The 18,170-nt window shown below is 39.5% G+C and overlaps 1 protein-coding gene across 3 annotated transcripts in view; it reads left to right on the top strand.

Moving 5' to 3' along the window:
* LOC121331061 (tenascin-N-like) overlaps positions 1 to 18,170 on the top strand; it is a 42,101-nt gene that overhangs the window by 11,492 nt on the left and 12,439 nt on the right. For all 3 annotated transcript variants that reach the window (XM_041278208.1, XM_041278209.1, XM_041278207.1), the window contains exons 4-18: positions 149 to 412; positions 1,233 to 1,415; positions 1,846 to 1,935; positions 5,318 to 5,581; positions 6,479 to 6,742; positions 7,369 to 7,632; positions 8,530 to 8,793; positions 9,421 to 9,684; positions 10,582 to 10,845; positions 12,058 to 12,321; positions 12,954 to 13,217; positions 14,430 to 14,693; positions 15,425 to 15,688; positions 16,703 to 16,966; positions 17,691 to 17,954. In XM_041278208.1, coding sequence (XP_041134142.1) covers positions 149 to 412; positions 1,233 to 1,415; positions 1,846 to 1,935; positions 5,318 to 5,581; positions 6,479 to 6,742; positions 7,369 to 7,632; positions 8,530 to 8,793; positions 9,421 to 9,684; positions 10,582 to 10,845; positions 12,058 to 12,321; positions 12,954 to 13,217; positions 14,430 to 14,693; positions 15,425 to 15,688; positions 16,703 to 16,966; positions 17,691 to 17,954 — 3,705 coding nt within the window. The remainder of the gene's footprint in view (positions 1 to 148; positions 413 to 1,232; positions 1,416 to 1,845; positions 1,936 to 5,317; positions 5,582 to 6,478; positions 6,743 to 7,368; positions 7,633 to 8,529; positions 8,794 to 9,420; positions 9,685 to 10,581; positions 10,846 to 12,057; positions 12,322 to 12,953; positions 13,218 to 14,429; positions 14,694 to 15,424; positions 15,689 to 16,702; positions 16,967 to 17,690; positions 17,955 to 18,170) is intronic.

Below are 18,170 nucleotides of genomic sequence, written 5' to 3'. Positions count from 1 at the left end.
CTGTTGAACCTAAGATAATATTTACAAACTATCCTTAAAAAAAAGAAAGAAAAATCTTAATATTTCTTAAACAGTTTTGAGAATAATACCCATTATATTTAAATAGACAAACCTGCTTATTAAAGTCAATATTGTGCCTATTTTGCAGTGCTCGGCCCCAAAGAGTTCCGTTTAGTGAAAGCCTCTGAAGAATCCTTGTTGGTGAGCTGGGACTATGTACCTGGTGCAGAGTATTATCTCCTCACCTATTACCCAGAGGGGGCAGAGGGGAATATAAAGCAGATCAAAGTGCCCAAGACCAAGAACTCCCACCTGATCACCGGCCTAACTTCGGGTGTCAATTACATCATCAATTTATACACATTCATAAAGGATATCTCCAGTGAGCCAAGCAATTTGGAAGCCAGCACAGGTAACCATTTTATATCATGACAAATACCTTACCTTATCTTATCTTGCATTAAGTGCTATCTGCATTTGAATGTGATATTTGAACCAGTCTCATGGGGTAATTAGAATTCTTCATTTGTAATTTTGCTTTAATACTTTTGCTTAAATGTTTGTTTTTTTTTTTGCAAATTTGGCCTAAATAATGTCACACAGTTCTTAATAGCCCTGCTGTTAAAACGTTTGTTGGCACTTGAAGATGCTGCAAGGTTAGCAAACACCTCATCATTTACGTTTTTCAACAAATAATCCTAATAACAATTGTTGGTGCTCTATGCACATGTGTCAAAGAGCCATAATCTTTAAAGATGTGCAGAGCTTCATAGAGATTTATTAGCCTCTGTATGAAACATATTGTCCCCAGAATTGCACAAATGCAAACCCATTGAGTTTCCATTGCTTGCATGTTTGAATATTTTTGAAAACTAAGCTCATTGTCTCTCTGTTCATTTATGTTATGCTTTGCAGAATTTTTTTTTCAAACAGGTGGTGTTCAGAAATCTTGGCTTTAAAAAAAAAAAAATTAAACAATACTTACTGGAAGTTGTTTGCTCTAAATTGAGATCTAAATAATTAATTTCTTGAAGAAAAGAAAAATTGATCTATTTTTAGACAAAGACTTTTTTTATATTATGCAGTGCTATGTGAGGATGTGGTATATTAGAAGTCATTAACAATCATCCTTCCAGGCTGGTCATAATTGTACCGGTAATCAGGAATAGTATAAATGTCTTTATTCATGTTTTAAAATATACCTTACTTTGCTATCTTATTTTCCGTTGCAGTGGTATCTTCTATTGACAGTATCAATGTGGTCTCTCAGATGGAGGACTCCATCCATGTCGAGTGGAAGAACCCTCCCACTGAAGTAGATTTTTTCAAACTAACTATTGTCAACCCAAAAGGTCAGGAAAATGAGGTCAGGGTTCAAATGGCAAAAGGAGCTAAAACCAGCTACATCATCAGAGGTGACTTTTAATTTTAACATGATATAACTGCTCTTACTTGAAACTAAGTTATTTTTTGCCAATATTTTACTGTTACTATGATTTTTATTCCACTATATAAATACGGCTTTAGCAAACAATGGCTTTACTATGTATTCAATATATGTGCATTCTCTATATTTTGAAACAAAAGTGCTTTTGGTAGGCTCTTAGTCTGAAAAGCTGTAATGGAGCAAGTACAGCATTAACAATACCCACAAAGTTACACCATCATTGAAATGAAAGGACCATCTTTGGCTACTTTAAGAAAAGCTCTAGTTTTCTCTGTCTCTAGGAGCTATTGCACCTTAGCTAATCTTTAGTGTAATTATCTTAAAATAAAGAAAGGACTAAGACCATTTGAGGCAAACCACTTATGACTTGAAATGAATGCTGAGTTTACTGTTTGCAGATCTTCAACCTGGCACTTTGTACCTGATCAAAGTGCAGTCAGTTAAGAGAGATATAGAGGGAAAGCCATCTTCAGTTAATGGTGTAACAGGTGAGATCCACTTTCATAATGTTTGAAAATTAAACAACTTGCACATTGCTGTTTTAAGTTTTAAAACACCTTGTATTTTATATATTAAAAACACGATAATTTCAAATGTTATCTTAAGTGATTTCTGCTTTCTTTTAAAATTCAAAATCATCCAAGGGGTGCAATAAATTTTGAACTTACCAATTGTTTAACTTGTGAACACATTGTAAAATAGCAAAAAATCCAGGTTATATATATATATATATATATATATATATATATATATATATATATATATATATATATATATATATATATATATATATATATGTATATATGTTTGTGCATTTTACTGACATTAGCCAATTAAACCAATGGGAATAAAAACCAAGCCAATCCAGTGGGCTTGCTGCTTCCTATTCAAGATCTAAAACACATAAGTAAACACATATATATTTTATTTTACATAACAAAGGATGACCATCTGTAATGAATAAAAAAAAATGCTATTTAAACCAATTTGCTGTACCATGGTCATACCTTTCTCCATCATACTTTGCCACACTTCACTACGCTTCCACTAAATTGCAATTTATTTAGCTTAGACTTTAAAGGCAAGAAATTAGGTACTATAATAAAAAGCCATCTATGGTGTTACATGAAACCTTATCCTCCTTTGAGGCTGCATTTGTAACAGGGGCGGAGGCTGGGCGCACACCAGCGACCCAGTACACTGCAAATGAACATCTGAACCACAGTGCAAAAGATCCGGGTTCATTCGCATTCGTGGTTATAGCGATTTTTAATCTCAGCTCACCGACAGAGGACTGAGCAGAATCAGTAATGGCAGTGTGTCACACAACACTGCCCGTTACACAATGCAACATCAACTAGAAAAAAAAAAACACATTATTCAAGCAGTTGACTGATGTATCCAGAAGTCATACTAATGAAGATTTGTAAATTGCTCAGTTGCCAGAACAGTAGGCTGATATAACATATGCTTTAACAGGATATACTGTTATTTCTACATGCCAAATAAAATGACTTACTGCGCCACTGAGCACCGCCAAAGGATTATGTGATTATTTTACATGTCTTGCTGGTTGCTGATACAGTTGATTCAAATTCCATACAGTCGCTGAATTAAGTATAATCAAAAGCAGATGAGAGAAAAAATAGCAAACCTTTATGGAAAACATTTTCTACCCTTGAATATGATATCCCGACAGTGTTCAGCCCTGTCAAGCTGTGAATGTGCACCAGCAATACAAATATAGTTTGTCATTACAAAGTTGTTATTTTCTGGAGACTTCAAACCACAGGTTGTACTGCTAATCTAGGAGTTTATATCTATTAGTCCTTCCCAATGACTGAACAATTTTTGTTAGTACTGTGTGCATATATATATATATATATATATATATATATATATATATATATATATATATATATATATATATATATATATATATATATATATATATATTGTAAGGTACCAGGGAGGGGGTTAAAATCCTTCCCTGCTAAAAACCTTGTGAGAATGCACATTTGGGTGTTATGGGGTTTAATTGTGTAATTGTTTTAATGATTTAGTTAATCCTCTGCACCTGGTCGTAATTATAAATTAGAGACAGGTGCAGGGTATTTAAGAGAGGCAGCCAGACTGATCGGGGCTGCTGAGGAAAGAGCCCGACTGTGTGTACGTGAGAGCAGTCGCATCAAAGGAAGGTATTGTGTGGAACACGAGTTTAAGTTTTTGTGTGACAGGTAAACGGCTTAGCCGTCCTGTGGTTTAGTGAGGAACCAGTCTATGTTTAGTCAGAGCTCCAAGAGGGAGCTAGGTGTTTGTTTTGTTTGTTTTAATTTGATTTGTGTTTATTAAAAGTGCGCGTCAGCACCGTAAAAAATCAATTAAATTAAAACAAACAAAACACCTAGCTCACTCTTGGAGCTCTGACTAAACATAGACTGGTTCCTCACTAAACCACAGGACAGCTAAGCCGTTTACCTGTCACACAAAAACTTAAACTCGTGTTCCACACAATACCTTCCTTTGATGCGACTGCTCTCACGTACACACAGTCGGGCTCTTTCCTCAGCAGCCCCGATCAGTCTGGCTGCCTCTCTTAAATACCCTGCACCTGTCTCTAATTTATAATTACGACCAGGTGCAGAGGATTAACTAAATCATTAAAACAATTACACAATTAAACCCCATAACACCCAAATGTGCATTCTCACAAGGTTTTTAGCAGGGAAGGATTTTAACCCCCTCCCTGGTGCCTTACAATATAGATAGATAGATAGATAGATAGTAGTGTTCACACCTCCTAAGAGAACACCCTTGTGGTCAAACTGATTCTTTCCATTGTAAATACTTCACCTATAGGAATAGGAACTTCGCTTAAAAGAACACCTTGGCACAGATAACGATTAATTCACAACAGATACAGTACTGTTTTGTAACATGTTAACTCATCATCATCATCATCATCATCATCAAACTTAAATTAAAAGGGTTTATTCAGTCTTTTCAAAAGCGACTTGTTATCACCAGAGTGTCTTGAGGCACATTGATTTCCACGAGTGCTTCTCATCGCTACAAAATGGCATGTAAACAAACAGTGAAATGTGCCACTGTTTCTCTTGCTAGAAAAAGTTGGAAATTGCTCGACCTCTTGAAAAAAACCTGAATCAGACACAAGTCACCAAGCAATTTGATGTTTTGGTGCTGACTGCTCTTGAATATTGCTGTACATGTTATATATATATATATATATATATATATATATATATATATATATATATATATATAAGTGTATCTCTTCGTCCACAAGGATACTATGACTCTGATGATATATATATATATATATATATATATATATATATATATATATATATATATATATATAACCCTCAGTGACTTATTTCCTCATAAAACCTCTAATTTTAGAATTGTAGAAAATATCATTGCCACAGCAATTCTCTTTCAACAGTGCAATTTATGAAAACTCAGATATGCTACTGAGATCTATAATAAGAAAAAAAAATTTAAACTTTAAAAATACACTTTAAAAATATGTTTTGGCAAGTTGGTCATCCAAAAGCATGCAATTTATGGAGGAGTGGAAGGGCAGTAAGTAATCATTTATTTTAGTGCCTCGCATTAAATTTGACACCGTTTTTAATTAACATGCATACATGTAAACAGTCAGTGTATAATAATCAGCCCTGACCGGGTTGGGTGGATAACAAGGGGCATTTTATTTATTTAATTGAACCTAAAATATCAATTAAACTTTTAGTAAAATGTCACAAGAGTTACTATCCCTGTTTTTGTATGAGCTGCGATACTGAAGCTACAAATGAAATGCTTTTTCTGTAAATAACTGCTACATAGATATTGACAGCCCCAGTAACCTGGTGACCAAGAATGTGACAGAGGACACTGCCACCCTCACCTGGACCAGGGTGCAGGCTCCCATCGATGGGTACAGAATCAACTACACCTCAGCTGATGGGCAGAGCCAGGAGATCTCTGTGGGGGCAGACAAGAACTCTCACAAGCTGACAGGCCTGAAACCCGGAGTGGAGTATGCTGTCTACATATGGGCTATGAAGGGAAATCGCAGCAGCAAGAAGACTTCCACTAAAGCTGTCACAGGTATAATTGGCCTACAGGGATACATACTTGGTAATGCTAAATGAAGCTAGTTGGGCATGGTACTTATGAACCAACTGTACGTTTACATAAGGATGTTGGTAAATTTACAGTAGCTCTGCCTTATCTGACCTGTTGAAATTAAACATGTGCCAAATTGCATTAGGGTAAATAAACGCTAACCATATATGATAATCTCTAACGCATAGCGATTGAATCCAGTTTTCCATTTTTCTTATGGGTCTGAAAGTCTCTGGATTTGCAGCACTGAGAATGAGTTCCATCTATTAAACCCCCAAAGCCGTTTGAGGAGTAGTAGGCAAGCTATCGCACACATGATGTGCCAATGTGCCATCAGTATTGAAAAATGGGTTGGCTGGCCTAAACTCATACTGCATCAGCGGAAATCAAAAACCACCAAGTAGCTGACTTTTCAATGTGAAAAGTTCAAAAACCACACGAGGCGAGTAATCCTTTAGAGAGAAGTTCATGGCATTGGTTGAATGCATTGTACAGAGCTTGGCATATATTACACAGGTTACATATTCTACAACTATTGTACAAAGAGCAGAAACAATCCAGTGATCAAGTCTTTTCTAATATACATGCTTGTTTATTTTAAAGGTAGAATAGTTTCACTTCTCTAATATCTGTAGAAGTCACATTTGTTGACTGTTCTGAAGACTGATGGTAAGAGGATTCCAAAGTTGACTATTTTTATTATTTTTATTAATTACCATTTAGCAGACACTTTTATCCAAAGAGACTTAGAGAGACTAGGGGGTTAACTATGCATCAAAACTGCTGCTGCATAGTCACTTACAATAGGACCTTGGTTTTACGTCACATTTGAATAATGAGTTGTTCTGAAATGCAGTTGTTAAACTGACTACTTCACAGAGATTGATGCCCCCAGTAACCTGGTGACCAAGAATGTGACAGAGGACACTGCCATCCTCTCCTGGACCAGGGTGCAGGCTCCCATCGACGGGTACAGAATCAACTACACCTCAGCTGATGGGCAGAGCCAGGAGATCTCTGTGGGGGTAGACAAGAACTCCCACAAGCTGACAGGCCTGAGACCCGGAGTGGAGTATACTGTCTACATCTGGGCTATGAAGGGAAATCGCAGCAGCAAGAAGACCGCTACTAAAGCTGTCACAGGTAACTGGCTTTTCTTAAAATCAGTGGGGTTCAAGGCAAAGTCAGGTTAAACAATTATGTTTTACATTTGAAAGGTTGAATGAGCTGGATTCTTAGACATTCAAAACCATCTTCAGATGGGAGCAGATAGCATGGTCTGTGGCTGTTAAAGGCTTAGTATGTATTGAACTTTGTGCAGCTGAGACAATTAGTTTGGTTTCCAATGTTTTAGCATTCAGCAAAGCTTTAGAATTAAGAAATTACATATTCTACAACTATTGTGCAAACTGCAGACACAATCCAGTGATCAGGTGTTCTCTAATATACATGCTTGTTTATTTTAAAGGTAATATCGCTTAGGGTTTCACTTCTCTAATATTTGTAGAAGTCACATTTGTTGAATGTTCTGAAGTTTGATCTAAAGGTCATAATGGCAAGCTGATTCCAAAGTTGATTCTTTTTATTATTATTATTATTAATCAGTCATTTAGCAGACGCTTTTATCCAAAGTGACTTACAAAGACTAGGGGGTAAACTATGCATCAAAACTGCTGCTGTATAGTCACTTACAACAGGACCTCGGTTTTACGTCTCATCCTAATGATGAGTTGTTCTGAAATGCAGTTGTTAAACTGACTACTTCACAGAGATTGATGCCCCCAGTAACCTGGTGACCAAGAATGTGACAGAGGACACTGCCATCCTCACCTGGGCCAGGGTGCAGGCTCCCATTGATGGGTACAGAATCAACTACACCTCAGCTGATGGGCAGAGTCAGGAGATCTCTGTGGGGGTAGACAAGAACTCCCACAAGCTGACAGGCCTGAGACCCGGAGTGGAGTATACTGTCTACATCTGGGCTATGAAGGGAAATCGCAGCAGCAAGAAGACCCCTACTAAAACTGTCACAGGTATAATTGGCCTATCTGGATACAAATTTGGTAATGCTAATTGAAGCTAGTTGGGCATGGTTCTTATGAACCAACTGTACGTTTACATAAGGATGTTGGTAAATTTACAGTAGCTCTGCCTTATCTGACCTGTTGAAATTAAACATGTGCCAAATTGCATTAGGGTAAATAAACGCTAGCCATATATGATAATCTCTAACGCATAGCGATTGAATCCAGTTTTCCATTTTTCTTATGGGTCTGAAAGTCTCTGGATTTGCAGCACTGAGAATGAGGTCCATCTATTAAACCCCCAAAGCCGTTTGAGGAGTAGTAGGCAAGCTATCGCACACATGATGTGCCAATGTGCCATCAGTATTGAAAAATGGGTTGGCTGGCCTAAACTCATACTGCATCAGCAGAAATCAAAAACCACCAAGTAGCTGACTTTTCAATGTGAAAAGTTCAAAAACCACACGAGGCGAGTAATCCTTTAGAGAGAAGTTCATGGCATTGGTTGAATGCATTGTACAGAGCTTGGCATATATTGCACAGGTTACATATTCTACAACTATTGTACAAAGAGCAGAAACAATCCAGTGATCAAGTCTTTTCTAATATACATGCTTGTTTATTTTAAAGGTAGAATAGTTTCACTTCTCTAATATCTGTAGAAGTCACATTTGTTGGCTGTTCTGAAGATTGATGGTAAGAGGATTCCAAAGTTGACTATTTTTATTATTTTTATTAATTACCATTTAGCAGACACTTTTATCCAAAGTGACTTAGAGAGACTAGGGGGTAAACTATGCATCAAAACTGCTGCTGCATAGTCACTTACAATAGGACCTTGGTTTTACGTCACATTTGAATAATGAGTTGTTCTGAAATGCAGTTGTTAAACTGACTACTTCACAGAGATTGATGCCCCCAGTAACCTGGTGACCAAGAATGTGACAGAGGACACTGCCATCCTCTCCTGGACCAGGGTGCAGGCTCCCATCGACGGGTACAGAATCAGCTACACCTCAGCTGATGGGCAGAGCCAGGAGATCTCTGTGGGGGCAGACAAGAACTCTCACAAGCTGACAGGCCTGAGACCCGGAGTGGAGTATACTGTCTACATCTGGGCTATGAAGGGAAATCGCAGCAGCAAGAAGACCCCTACTAAAGCTGTCACAGGTAACTGGCTTGTCTTAAAATCAGTGGGGTTCAAGGCAAAGTCAGGTTAAACAATTATGTTTTACATTTGAAAGGTTGAATGAGCTGGATTCTTAGACATTCAAAACCATCTTCAGATGGGAGCAGATAGCATGGTCTGTGGCTGTTAAAGGCTTAGTATGTATTGAACTTTGTGCAGCTGAGACAATTAGTTTGGTTTCCAATGTTTTAGCATTCAGCAAAGCTTTAGAATTAAGAAATTACATATTCTACAACTATTGTGCAAACTGCAGACACAATCCAGTGATCAGGTGTTCTCTAATATACATGCTTGTTTATTTTAAAGGTAATATCGCTTAGGGTTTCACTTCTCTAATATTTGTAGAAGTCACATTTGTTGAATGTTCTGAAGTTTGATCTAAAGGTCATAATGGCAAGCTGATTCCAAAGTTGACTCTTTATTATTATTATTATTATTAATCAGTCATTTAGCAGACGCTTTTATCCAAAGTGACTTACAAAGACTAGGGGGTAAACTATGCATCAAAACTGCTGCTGTACAGTCACTTACAACAGGACCTCGGTTTTACGTCTCATCCTAATGATGAGTTGTTCTGAAATGCAGTTGTTAAACTGACTACTTCACAGAGATTGATGCCCCCAGTAACCTGGTGACCAAGAATGTGACAGAGGACACTGCCATCCTCACCTGGGCCAGGGTGCAGGCTCCCATTGATGGGTACAGAATCAACTACACCTCAGCTGATGGGCAGAGTCAGGAGATCTCTGTGGGGGTAGACAAGAACTCTCACAAGCTGACAGGCCTGAGACCCGGAGTGGAGTATACTGTCTACATCTGGGCTATAAAGGGAAATCGCAGCAGCAAGAAGACCTCCACTAAAACTGTCACAGGTATAATTGGCCTATCTGGATACAAATTTGGTAATGCTAATTGAAGCTAGTTGGGCATGGTACTTATGAACCAACTATACGTTTACATAAGGATGTTGGTAAATTTACAGTAGCTCTGCCTTATCTGACCTGTTGAAATTAAACATGTGCCAAATTGCATTAGGGTAAATAAACGCTAGCCATATATGATAATCTCTAACGCATAGCGATTGAATCCAGTTTTCCATTTTTCTTATGGGTCTGAAAGTCTCTGGATTTGCAGCACTGAGAATGAGGTCCATCTATTAAACCCCCAAAGCCGTTTGAGGAGTAGTAGGCAAGCTATCGCACACATGATGTGCCAATGTGCCATCAGTATTGAAAAATGGGTTGGCTGGCCTAAACTCATACTGCATCAGCGGAAATCAAAAACCACCAAGTAGCTGACTTTTCAATGTGAAAAGTTCAAAAACCACACGAGGCGAGTAATCCTTTAGAGAGAAGTTCATGGCATTGGTTGAATGCATTGTACAGAGCTTGGCATATATTGCACAGGTTACATATTCTACAACTATTGTACAAAGAGCAGACACAATCCAGTGATCAAGTCTTTTCTAATATACATGCTTGTTTATTTTAAAGGTAGAATAGTTTCACTTCTCTAATATCTGTAGAAGTCACATTTGTTGACTGTTCTGAAGATTGATGGTAAGAGGATTCTAAAGTTGACTATTTTTATTATTTTTATTAATTACCATTTAGCAGACACTTTTATCCAAAGAGACTTAGAGAGACTAGGGGGTTAACTATGCATCAAAACTGCTGCTGCATAGTCACTTACAATAGGACCTTGGTTTTACGTCTCATCCTAATGATGAGTTGTTCTGAAATGCAGTTGTTAAACTGACTACTTCACAGAGATTGATGCCCCCAGTAACCTGGTGACCAAGAATGTGACAGAGGACACTGCCATCCTCACCTGGACCAGGGTGCAGGCTCCCATCGACGGGTACAGAATCAGCTACACCTCAGCTGATGGGCAGAGCCAGGAGATCTCTGTGGGGGCAGACAGGAACTCTCACAAGCTGACAGGCCTGAGACCTGGAGTGGAGTATGCTGTCTACATCTGGGCTATGAAGGGAAATCGCAGCAGCAAGAAGACCTCCACTGAAGATGTCACAGGTAAGTGGCTTATATTTAAATTAGTAGGGGTCAAGGCAAAGTCAGGTTAAACAAACATGTTTCACATTTAAAAAGTTGGAATGAGCTGAATTCTTAGACGCTCAAAACCATCTTCAGGTGGCAGCAGATAGCATGGTATGTGGCTGTTAAAGGCTTTGCATGTATTGAACTTTGTGCAGCTAGCTTGGCTTCCCATGATTTAGTTTGCAGCAAAGCTTTAGAATTAAGAACTAACTAAATCCTGGATACTGAAAATGCCAGAAGCCTTGAATAGAGGGAAAGACAACTGGAGGAAATATATGCATGAAGCAGGATGCCAATGTTGTAAAGGGATCCACAACTATAATCTTTCACAGGGGATCTCAGGATTTGTACTGAGAGACTTCTGCTGTCAAAAATAGGACTACCAGATGAGCTAAAGAATAAGCTCAAATGGCAGGGCTGGCATGAGTTATATATTTTAGCTTGGCCATCACAAAAACCCATCATAAGTTTTAAAAAGTGTCCTGAATCCACAAACTCTATGCTTGCATGGTCATAAAGACCTTATATACAACTTTTTTTTTCTAAGTTGTCTGTAAGTTCCTAATGGCCAAGAAATCATGAGTGTCAAAAGACATACTGTCAAAATGATTCTAGTTTTTAGAAAGCTGATTAGAATATGCAATTTGTTAGCTAATGAGGGGAACCAATCACCAAGACCTCTAAGAGTTAACCCATAGAAAGAAATGGTGCACGTACAGTATTATATGAAAGCCCAGAAGCAGGGTTAATGTTCCTGGTGTTGAAAGAGAAATAGATTTTTTATTTGACTGTACGAAAATGAAAACATGGCTGAAACCTCATTCAAAGCCATCTTTAGATGACAGCGGATAACATGGTCTGTGTCTGTTAAATGCTTTGCATGTTGAACTTTGTGTAACTATGATAATACTCTTGGTTTCCCTTGATTTGATATTCTGCAAAGCTTTAGAATTAAGAAAATTAATTGAAGCCTGGAAACTGTAAATCCCATAAACCTTGAATAAAGGGAGAAACAGCTGGAGGATATAATGTAATATGGAACACACAACTCTGGGAGCAGATGAGCAGCCTCCAAGCCACAGAAGCAGTCATCTCTAGGACAAGCAAAACCTACCTGAGAGACTAGCATGTTTTTCCTACTGCATTCCACATGATCAGTGTGATCAATTGAACTTCACCTCTCCACAGAGATCGACGCCCCCAGTAACCTGGTGACAAAGAGTGTGACAGAGGACACTGCCACCCTGACCTGGACCAGGGTGCGGGCTCCCGTTGACGGGTACAGGATCAGCTACACCTCAGCTGATGGGCAGAGCCAGGAGATCCCTGTGGGGGCAGACAAGAACTCCCACAAGCTGACAGGCCTGAGACCTGGAGTGGAGTATACTGTCTACATATGGGCTAGGAAGGGAAATCGCAGCAGCAAGAAGACCTCTACTAAAGCTATCACAGGTAACTGGCTTTTCTTGAAGTCAGTGGGGTTCAATGCAAAGTCAGGTTAAACAATTATGTTTTACATTTAAAAGTTGGAATGAGCTGGATTCTTATACATTCAAATCCATCTTCAGGTAGCAGCAGATAGCATGGTATGTGGCTGCTAAAGGCTTTGCATGTACTGAACTTTGTACAGCTAAGACAATTAGCATGGCTTCCCATGATTTAGTATGCAGCAAAGCTTTAGAATTAAGAACTTCCATATTCTACAACTATTGTGCAAAGTGCAGACACAATCCAGTGATCAGGTGTTTTCTAATGTACATGCTTGTTTATTTTAAAGGTAAAATAGCTCAAGGTTTCACTTTTCTAATATTTGTAGAAGTCACATTTGTTGAATGTTCTGAAGTTTGATCTAAAGGTCATAATGGCAAGCTGATTCCAAAGTTGACTATTATTATTATTATTATTATTATTATTAATTAGCCATTTATCAGACGCTTTTATTCAAAGCGACTTACAGGGACTAGGGGGTAAACTATGCATCAAAACTGCTGCTGCATAGTCACTTACAATAGGACCTTGGTTTTACGTCACATTTGAATAATGAGTTGTTCTGAAATGCAGTTGTTAAACTGACTACTTCACAGACATTGATGCCCCCAGTAACCTGGTGACCAAGAATGTGACAGAGGACACTGCCATCCTCACCTGGACCAGGGTGCAGGCTCCCATCGACGGGTACAGAATCAGCTACACCTCAGCTGATGGGCAGAGCCAGGAGATCTCTGTGGGGGCAGACAGGAACTCTCACAAGCTGACAGGCCTGAGACCTGGAGTGGAGTATGCTGTCTACATCTGGGCTATGAAGGGAAATCGCAGCAGCAAGAAGACCTCCACTGAAGATGTCACAGGTAAGTGGCTTATATTTAAATTAGTAGGGGTCAAGGCAAAGTCAGGTTAAACAAACATGTTTCACATTTAAAAAGTTGGAATGAGCTGAATTCTTAGACGCTCAAAACCATCTTCAGGTGGCAGCAGATAGCATGGTATGTGGCTGTTAAAGGCTTTGCATGTATTGAACTTTGTGCAGCTAGCTTGGCTTCCCATGATTTAGTTTGCAGCAAAGCTTTAGAATTAAGAACTAACTAAATCCTGGATACTGAAAATGCCAGAAGCCTTGAATAGAGGGAAAGACAACTGGAGGAAATATATGCATGAAGCAGGATGCCAATGTTGTAAAGGGATCCACAACTATAATCTTTCACAGGGGATCTCAGGATTTGTACTGAGAGACTTCTGCTGTCAAAAATAGGACTACCAGATGAGCTAAAGAATAAGCTCAAATGGCAGGGCTGGCATGAGTTATATATTTTAGCTTGGCCATCACAAAAACCCATCATAAGTTTTAAAAAGTGTCCTGAATCCACAAACTCTATGCTTGCATGGTCATAAAGACCTTATATACAACTTTTTTTTTCTAAGTTGTCTGTAAGTTCCTAATGGCCAAGAAATCATGAGTGTCAAAAGACATACTGTCAAAATGATTCTAGTTTTTAGAAAGCTGATTAGAATATGCAATTTGTTAGCTAATGAGGGGAACCAATCACCAAGACCTCTAAGAGTTAACCCATAGAAAGAAATGGTGCACGTACAGTATTATATGAAAGCCCAGAAGCAGGGTTAATGTTCCTGGTGTTGAAAGAGAAATAGATTTTTTATTTGACTGTACGAAAATGAAAACATGGCTGAAACCTCAATCAAAGCCATCTTTAGATGATAGCGGATAACATAGTCTGTGTCTGTTAAATGCTTTGCATGTTGAACTTTGTGCAACTATGATAATATGCTTGGCTTCCCTTGATTTGATATTCTGCAAAGCTTTAGAATTAAGAAAAATAATTGAAGCCTGGAAACTGTAAATCCCATAAACCTTGAATAAAGGGAGAAACAGCTGGAGGATATAATGTAATATGGAACACACAACTCTGGGAGCAGATGAGCAGCCTCCAAGCCACAGAAGCAGTCATCTCTAGGACAAGCAACACCTACCTGAGAGACTGGCATGTTTTTCCTACTGCATTCCACATGATCAGTGTGATCAATTGAACTTCACCTCTCCACAGAGATCGACGCCCCCAGTAACCTGGTGACCAAGAGTGTGACAGAGGACACTGCCACGCTGACCTGGACCAGGGTGCAGGCTCCCGTTGACGGGTACAGGATCAGCTACACCTCAGCTGATGGGCAGATCCAGGAGATCTCTGTGGGGGCAGACAAGGACTCCCACAAGCTGACAGGCCTGAGACCTGGAGTGGAGTATACTGTTTATATCTGGGCTATAAAGGGAAATCTCAACAGCAAGAAGACCTTCACTAAAGCTGTCACAGGTAACTGGCTTGTCTAGAAATGTGACTAATATGAATCATCTCCCTCTCTTCCTGCTGGTGAGATGTGCTGATTATTAAAGATTTAGAAGGACCAGGGTGCATGAAAAAGGGTTAGCCTACAGATGTGAGAATTGTCTGGCTTGGAGATTCTAGATCAGGTAAGCCTTTCCAAAAGGACATTGCAGTAGTCTACTCTGGATGTCACAAAGCATGAGCCAGGATTTTAGCATCCAAAAATGAGGAGTTAATTAAATTCTTCTAAAGTGGTGTTAGGAAGTCTAAGTGGACATGGAAATGTGAGGGGCAAAAGATACTTAGGAGTCAAAACTGACTCCAACTTTGCTAAGAGTTTATTTGAGTTGGTACTGGTAGATGCATGCTGTATACCAGGATATTCAATTTTCTAGGTGATAAATATATTTGTAAAATCTTGCTACCAAGGTGTAGAAAGAGAGCTTCCACTCTCATCAAGGAAAAATGAAAGAGCAGATTGGGCTGTTATTCATGCGATAGAAAGAAACAGATTTAAATGTTTTCTGTTTACACAAGAACAAAACTCATACCTGCCCAGGAGGCACCCAATGGATGTCAAAGAGTATGTGGCCCAGATGGCTGAGATCTCATAGTACAGGTAGGATCTTAACCAAGTAAGGGATGAGATCAAGAGACCAGCATGTTTCTTCAGCCTTTTACTGCTGTGATCAATGACGTTAAAATTCACTCCTCCTTAGAGATTGACGCCCCCACTAACCTGGTGACAAAGAGTGTGACAGAAGACAATGCCACCCTCACCTGGACCAGGGCGCAGGCTCCCATCGATGGGTACATGATCAGATACACCTCAGCTGATGGGCAGAGCCAGGAGATCTCTGTGGGGGCAGACAAGAACTCCCACAAGCTGACAGGCCTGAAACCTGGAGTGGAGTATACTGTCTACATCTGGGCTATGAAGGGAAATCGCAGCAGCAAGAAGACCTCTACTAAAGCTGTCACAGGTACCTGCAGTGCCATTATATAAGAATAACAGAATGCATCAAAATTATCTAGTGTGGGTTGGCTCACCTGACTTCCATGCATTATGCACAGAGATCGATGAAATACGTTCCTCTTATTTAGGGTAGGTCGTTAGCATCCATGTTATAGGATTATAAACTGTGCCCATCCTGCAGTCTTTAGACCTTGGACTCCCTGTAAAAAAGGGATGCCCTGGAGGACTATGGGGATGATAAGGATTTTAGCATCTTAAAGTCGCAGGCATTAGCAAAGTTGAGCAATGTTTGGAAGCTAGTCCGAAAAAGTGTTGGTTACACATTAAATTAATGGCTGAAAATTCCTATGAATTCCAGTGCATTAACTGCTATTACTGAGTGTTCCACTTGAATTCATTATGAATTCCAATGCATTAGCTGTTATTCCTGTGGTGTTCCACCTGAATTCATTATGAATATGTTGCCACTTTTCAAAATCATCTTCTGCATAAGAAAAATCATTACAAAATAGCAATAAAACATTTGTTCGGATGTTACTGCTACGTAATCCTATGAAGCGCTATTGAAACCCATGACTTTGCAACCATTATTTTAAGGTCTTGCTGATTATTTTAGTTGTAACGTGTGTCTGAAACCTATGGAGTGTACAATATCTTACGTGATTCAAAAAACACAGTTTTATACATTTTTCACAGCTTTTACCTACAGATTTGGTTGTGTCTGATGGAAGCAGTACTACATTTGAATTATGTCTGGTTAGAGATGACAATGAAACTCAAATTGTTAAATTACCTGACTGGCTGGCAGACTATGAATGTAGGGTGTAGGGGTGTGCTGTAACATACCAAAAATGGAACACTGTGTACACCATTAGAAAAAGCCTTCAGTTAAGAGAAGCTGACATCTCTGGACAGACATGATCAAAACCAGTTAAGGGATGAGCTTGAGAGAACAGCATGTGTCACCAGTCTTTCTAGCTGAATGTTGTGATCAAAGATATTGATCATCATTTCTCCTCAGAGATCGATGCCCCCACTAACCTGGTGACCAAAAGTGTGACAGAGGACACTGCCACTCTCACCTGGAACAGGGTACAGGCTCCCATTAATGGGTACAGGATCAGCTACACCTCAGCTGATGGGCAGAGCCAGGAGATCTCTGTGGGGGCAGACAAGAACTCCCACAAGCTGACAGGCCTGAGACCTGGAGTGGAATATACTGTCTATATCTGGGCTATGAAGGGAAATCTCAACAGCAAGAAGACCTCTACTAAAGCTGTCACAGGTAACTGCCTTGTCTAGCAATGTGAATGATAAGAATAATCTCCCTCTCATCCTCTTGGTGAGATGTGCTGACCAGTGAGGATTTATAAGGACCAGGGTGCCTGAAAAAGCGTTAGCCTGCAGAAGTGAGAACTGTCTGGCTTGGAGATTCTAGATCAGGGAAGCCTTGCAAAAAAGGACATTGCAGTAGTCTTCTCTGGATGTCACAAAGCATGAACCAGGATTTTAGCATCCAAAAATGAGGAGTTAATTAAATTCTTCTAAAGTGGTGTTAGGAAGTCATGTAAATGTGAGGGGCAAAAGATACTTAGGAGTCAAAACTGTCTCCAACTTTGTTAAGAGTTTATTTGAGTTGGTAGTGGTAGATGTATGCTGTATACCAGGATATCAGATTTTCTAGGTGATAAATATGTTTATCAAATCTTGGTACCAAGGTGTAGAAAGAAAGCTTCCACTCTCATCAAGGAAAAATGAAAGAGCAGATTGAGCTGTTATCCATGCGATAGAAAGAAACAGATTTAAATGTTTTCTGTTTGACACAAGAACAAAACTCATACCTGCCCAGGAGGCACCCAATGGATGTCAAAGAGTGTGCGGCCCAGATGGCTGAGATCTTGTGGAACAGGCAGGATCTTAACCAGCTAAGGAATGAGACCAGGTGACCAGCATGTTTCTTCGGCCTTTTACTGCTGTAATCAATGGTGTTAAAATTCACTCCTCCTTAGAGATTGACGCCCCCACTAACCTGGTGACCAAGAGTGTGACAGAGGACACTGCCACCCTCACCTGGAACAGGGTGCAGGCTCCCATCGACGGGTACAGGATCAGCTACACCTCAGCTGATGGGCAGAGCCAGGAGATCTCTGTGGGGGCAGACAAAAACTCCCACAAGCTGACAGGCCTGAGACCTGGAGTGGAATATACTGTATACATCTGGGCTATAAAGGGAAATCTTAGCAGCAAGAAGACCTCTACTAAAGCTGTCACAGGTAACTGCAATGCCCTTATATAGTACAATAGAATGCATCAAAATTATCTAGTGTGGGTTGCCACACCTGATTTCCATGCATTATGTGAAATATGTTCTTCTTATTTGGGGTAGGTCATCAGCATCCATGTTGTAGGATTATAAACTGTACAAATCCTGCAGTCTCTAGACCTTGGACTCCCTGTAAATAAAAAGGGTTGCCCTGGAGGACTATTGG

This window comes from Polyodon spathula, chromosome 18 (genome assembly GCF_017654505.1).
Source record: "Polyodon spathula isolate WHYD16114869_AA chromosome 18, ASM1765450v1, whole genome shotgun sequence".
NCBI lineage: Eukaryota > Metazoa > Chordata > Actinopteri > Acipenseriformes > Polyodontidae > Polyodon > Polyodon spathula.
Note: the sequence above shows the minus strand (reverse complement) of the source record. Positions and strands in the feature narration are given on the sequence as shown.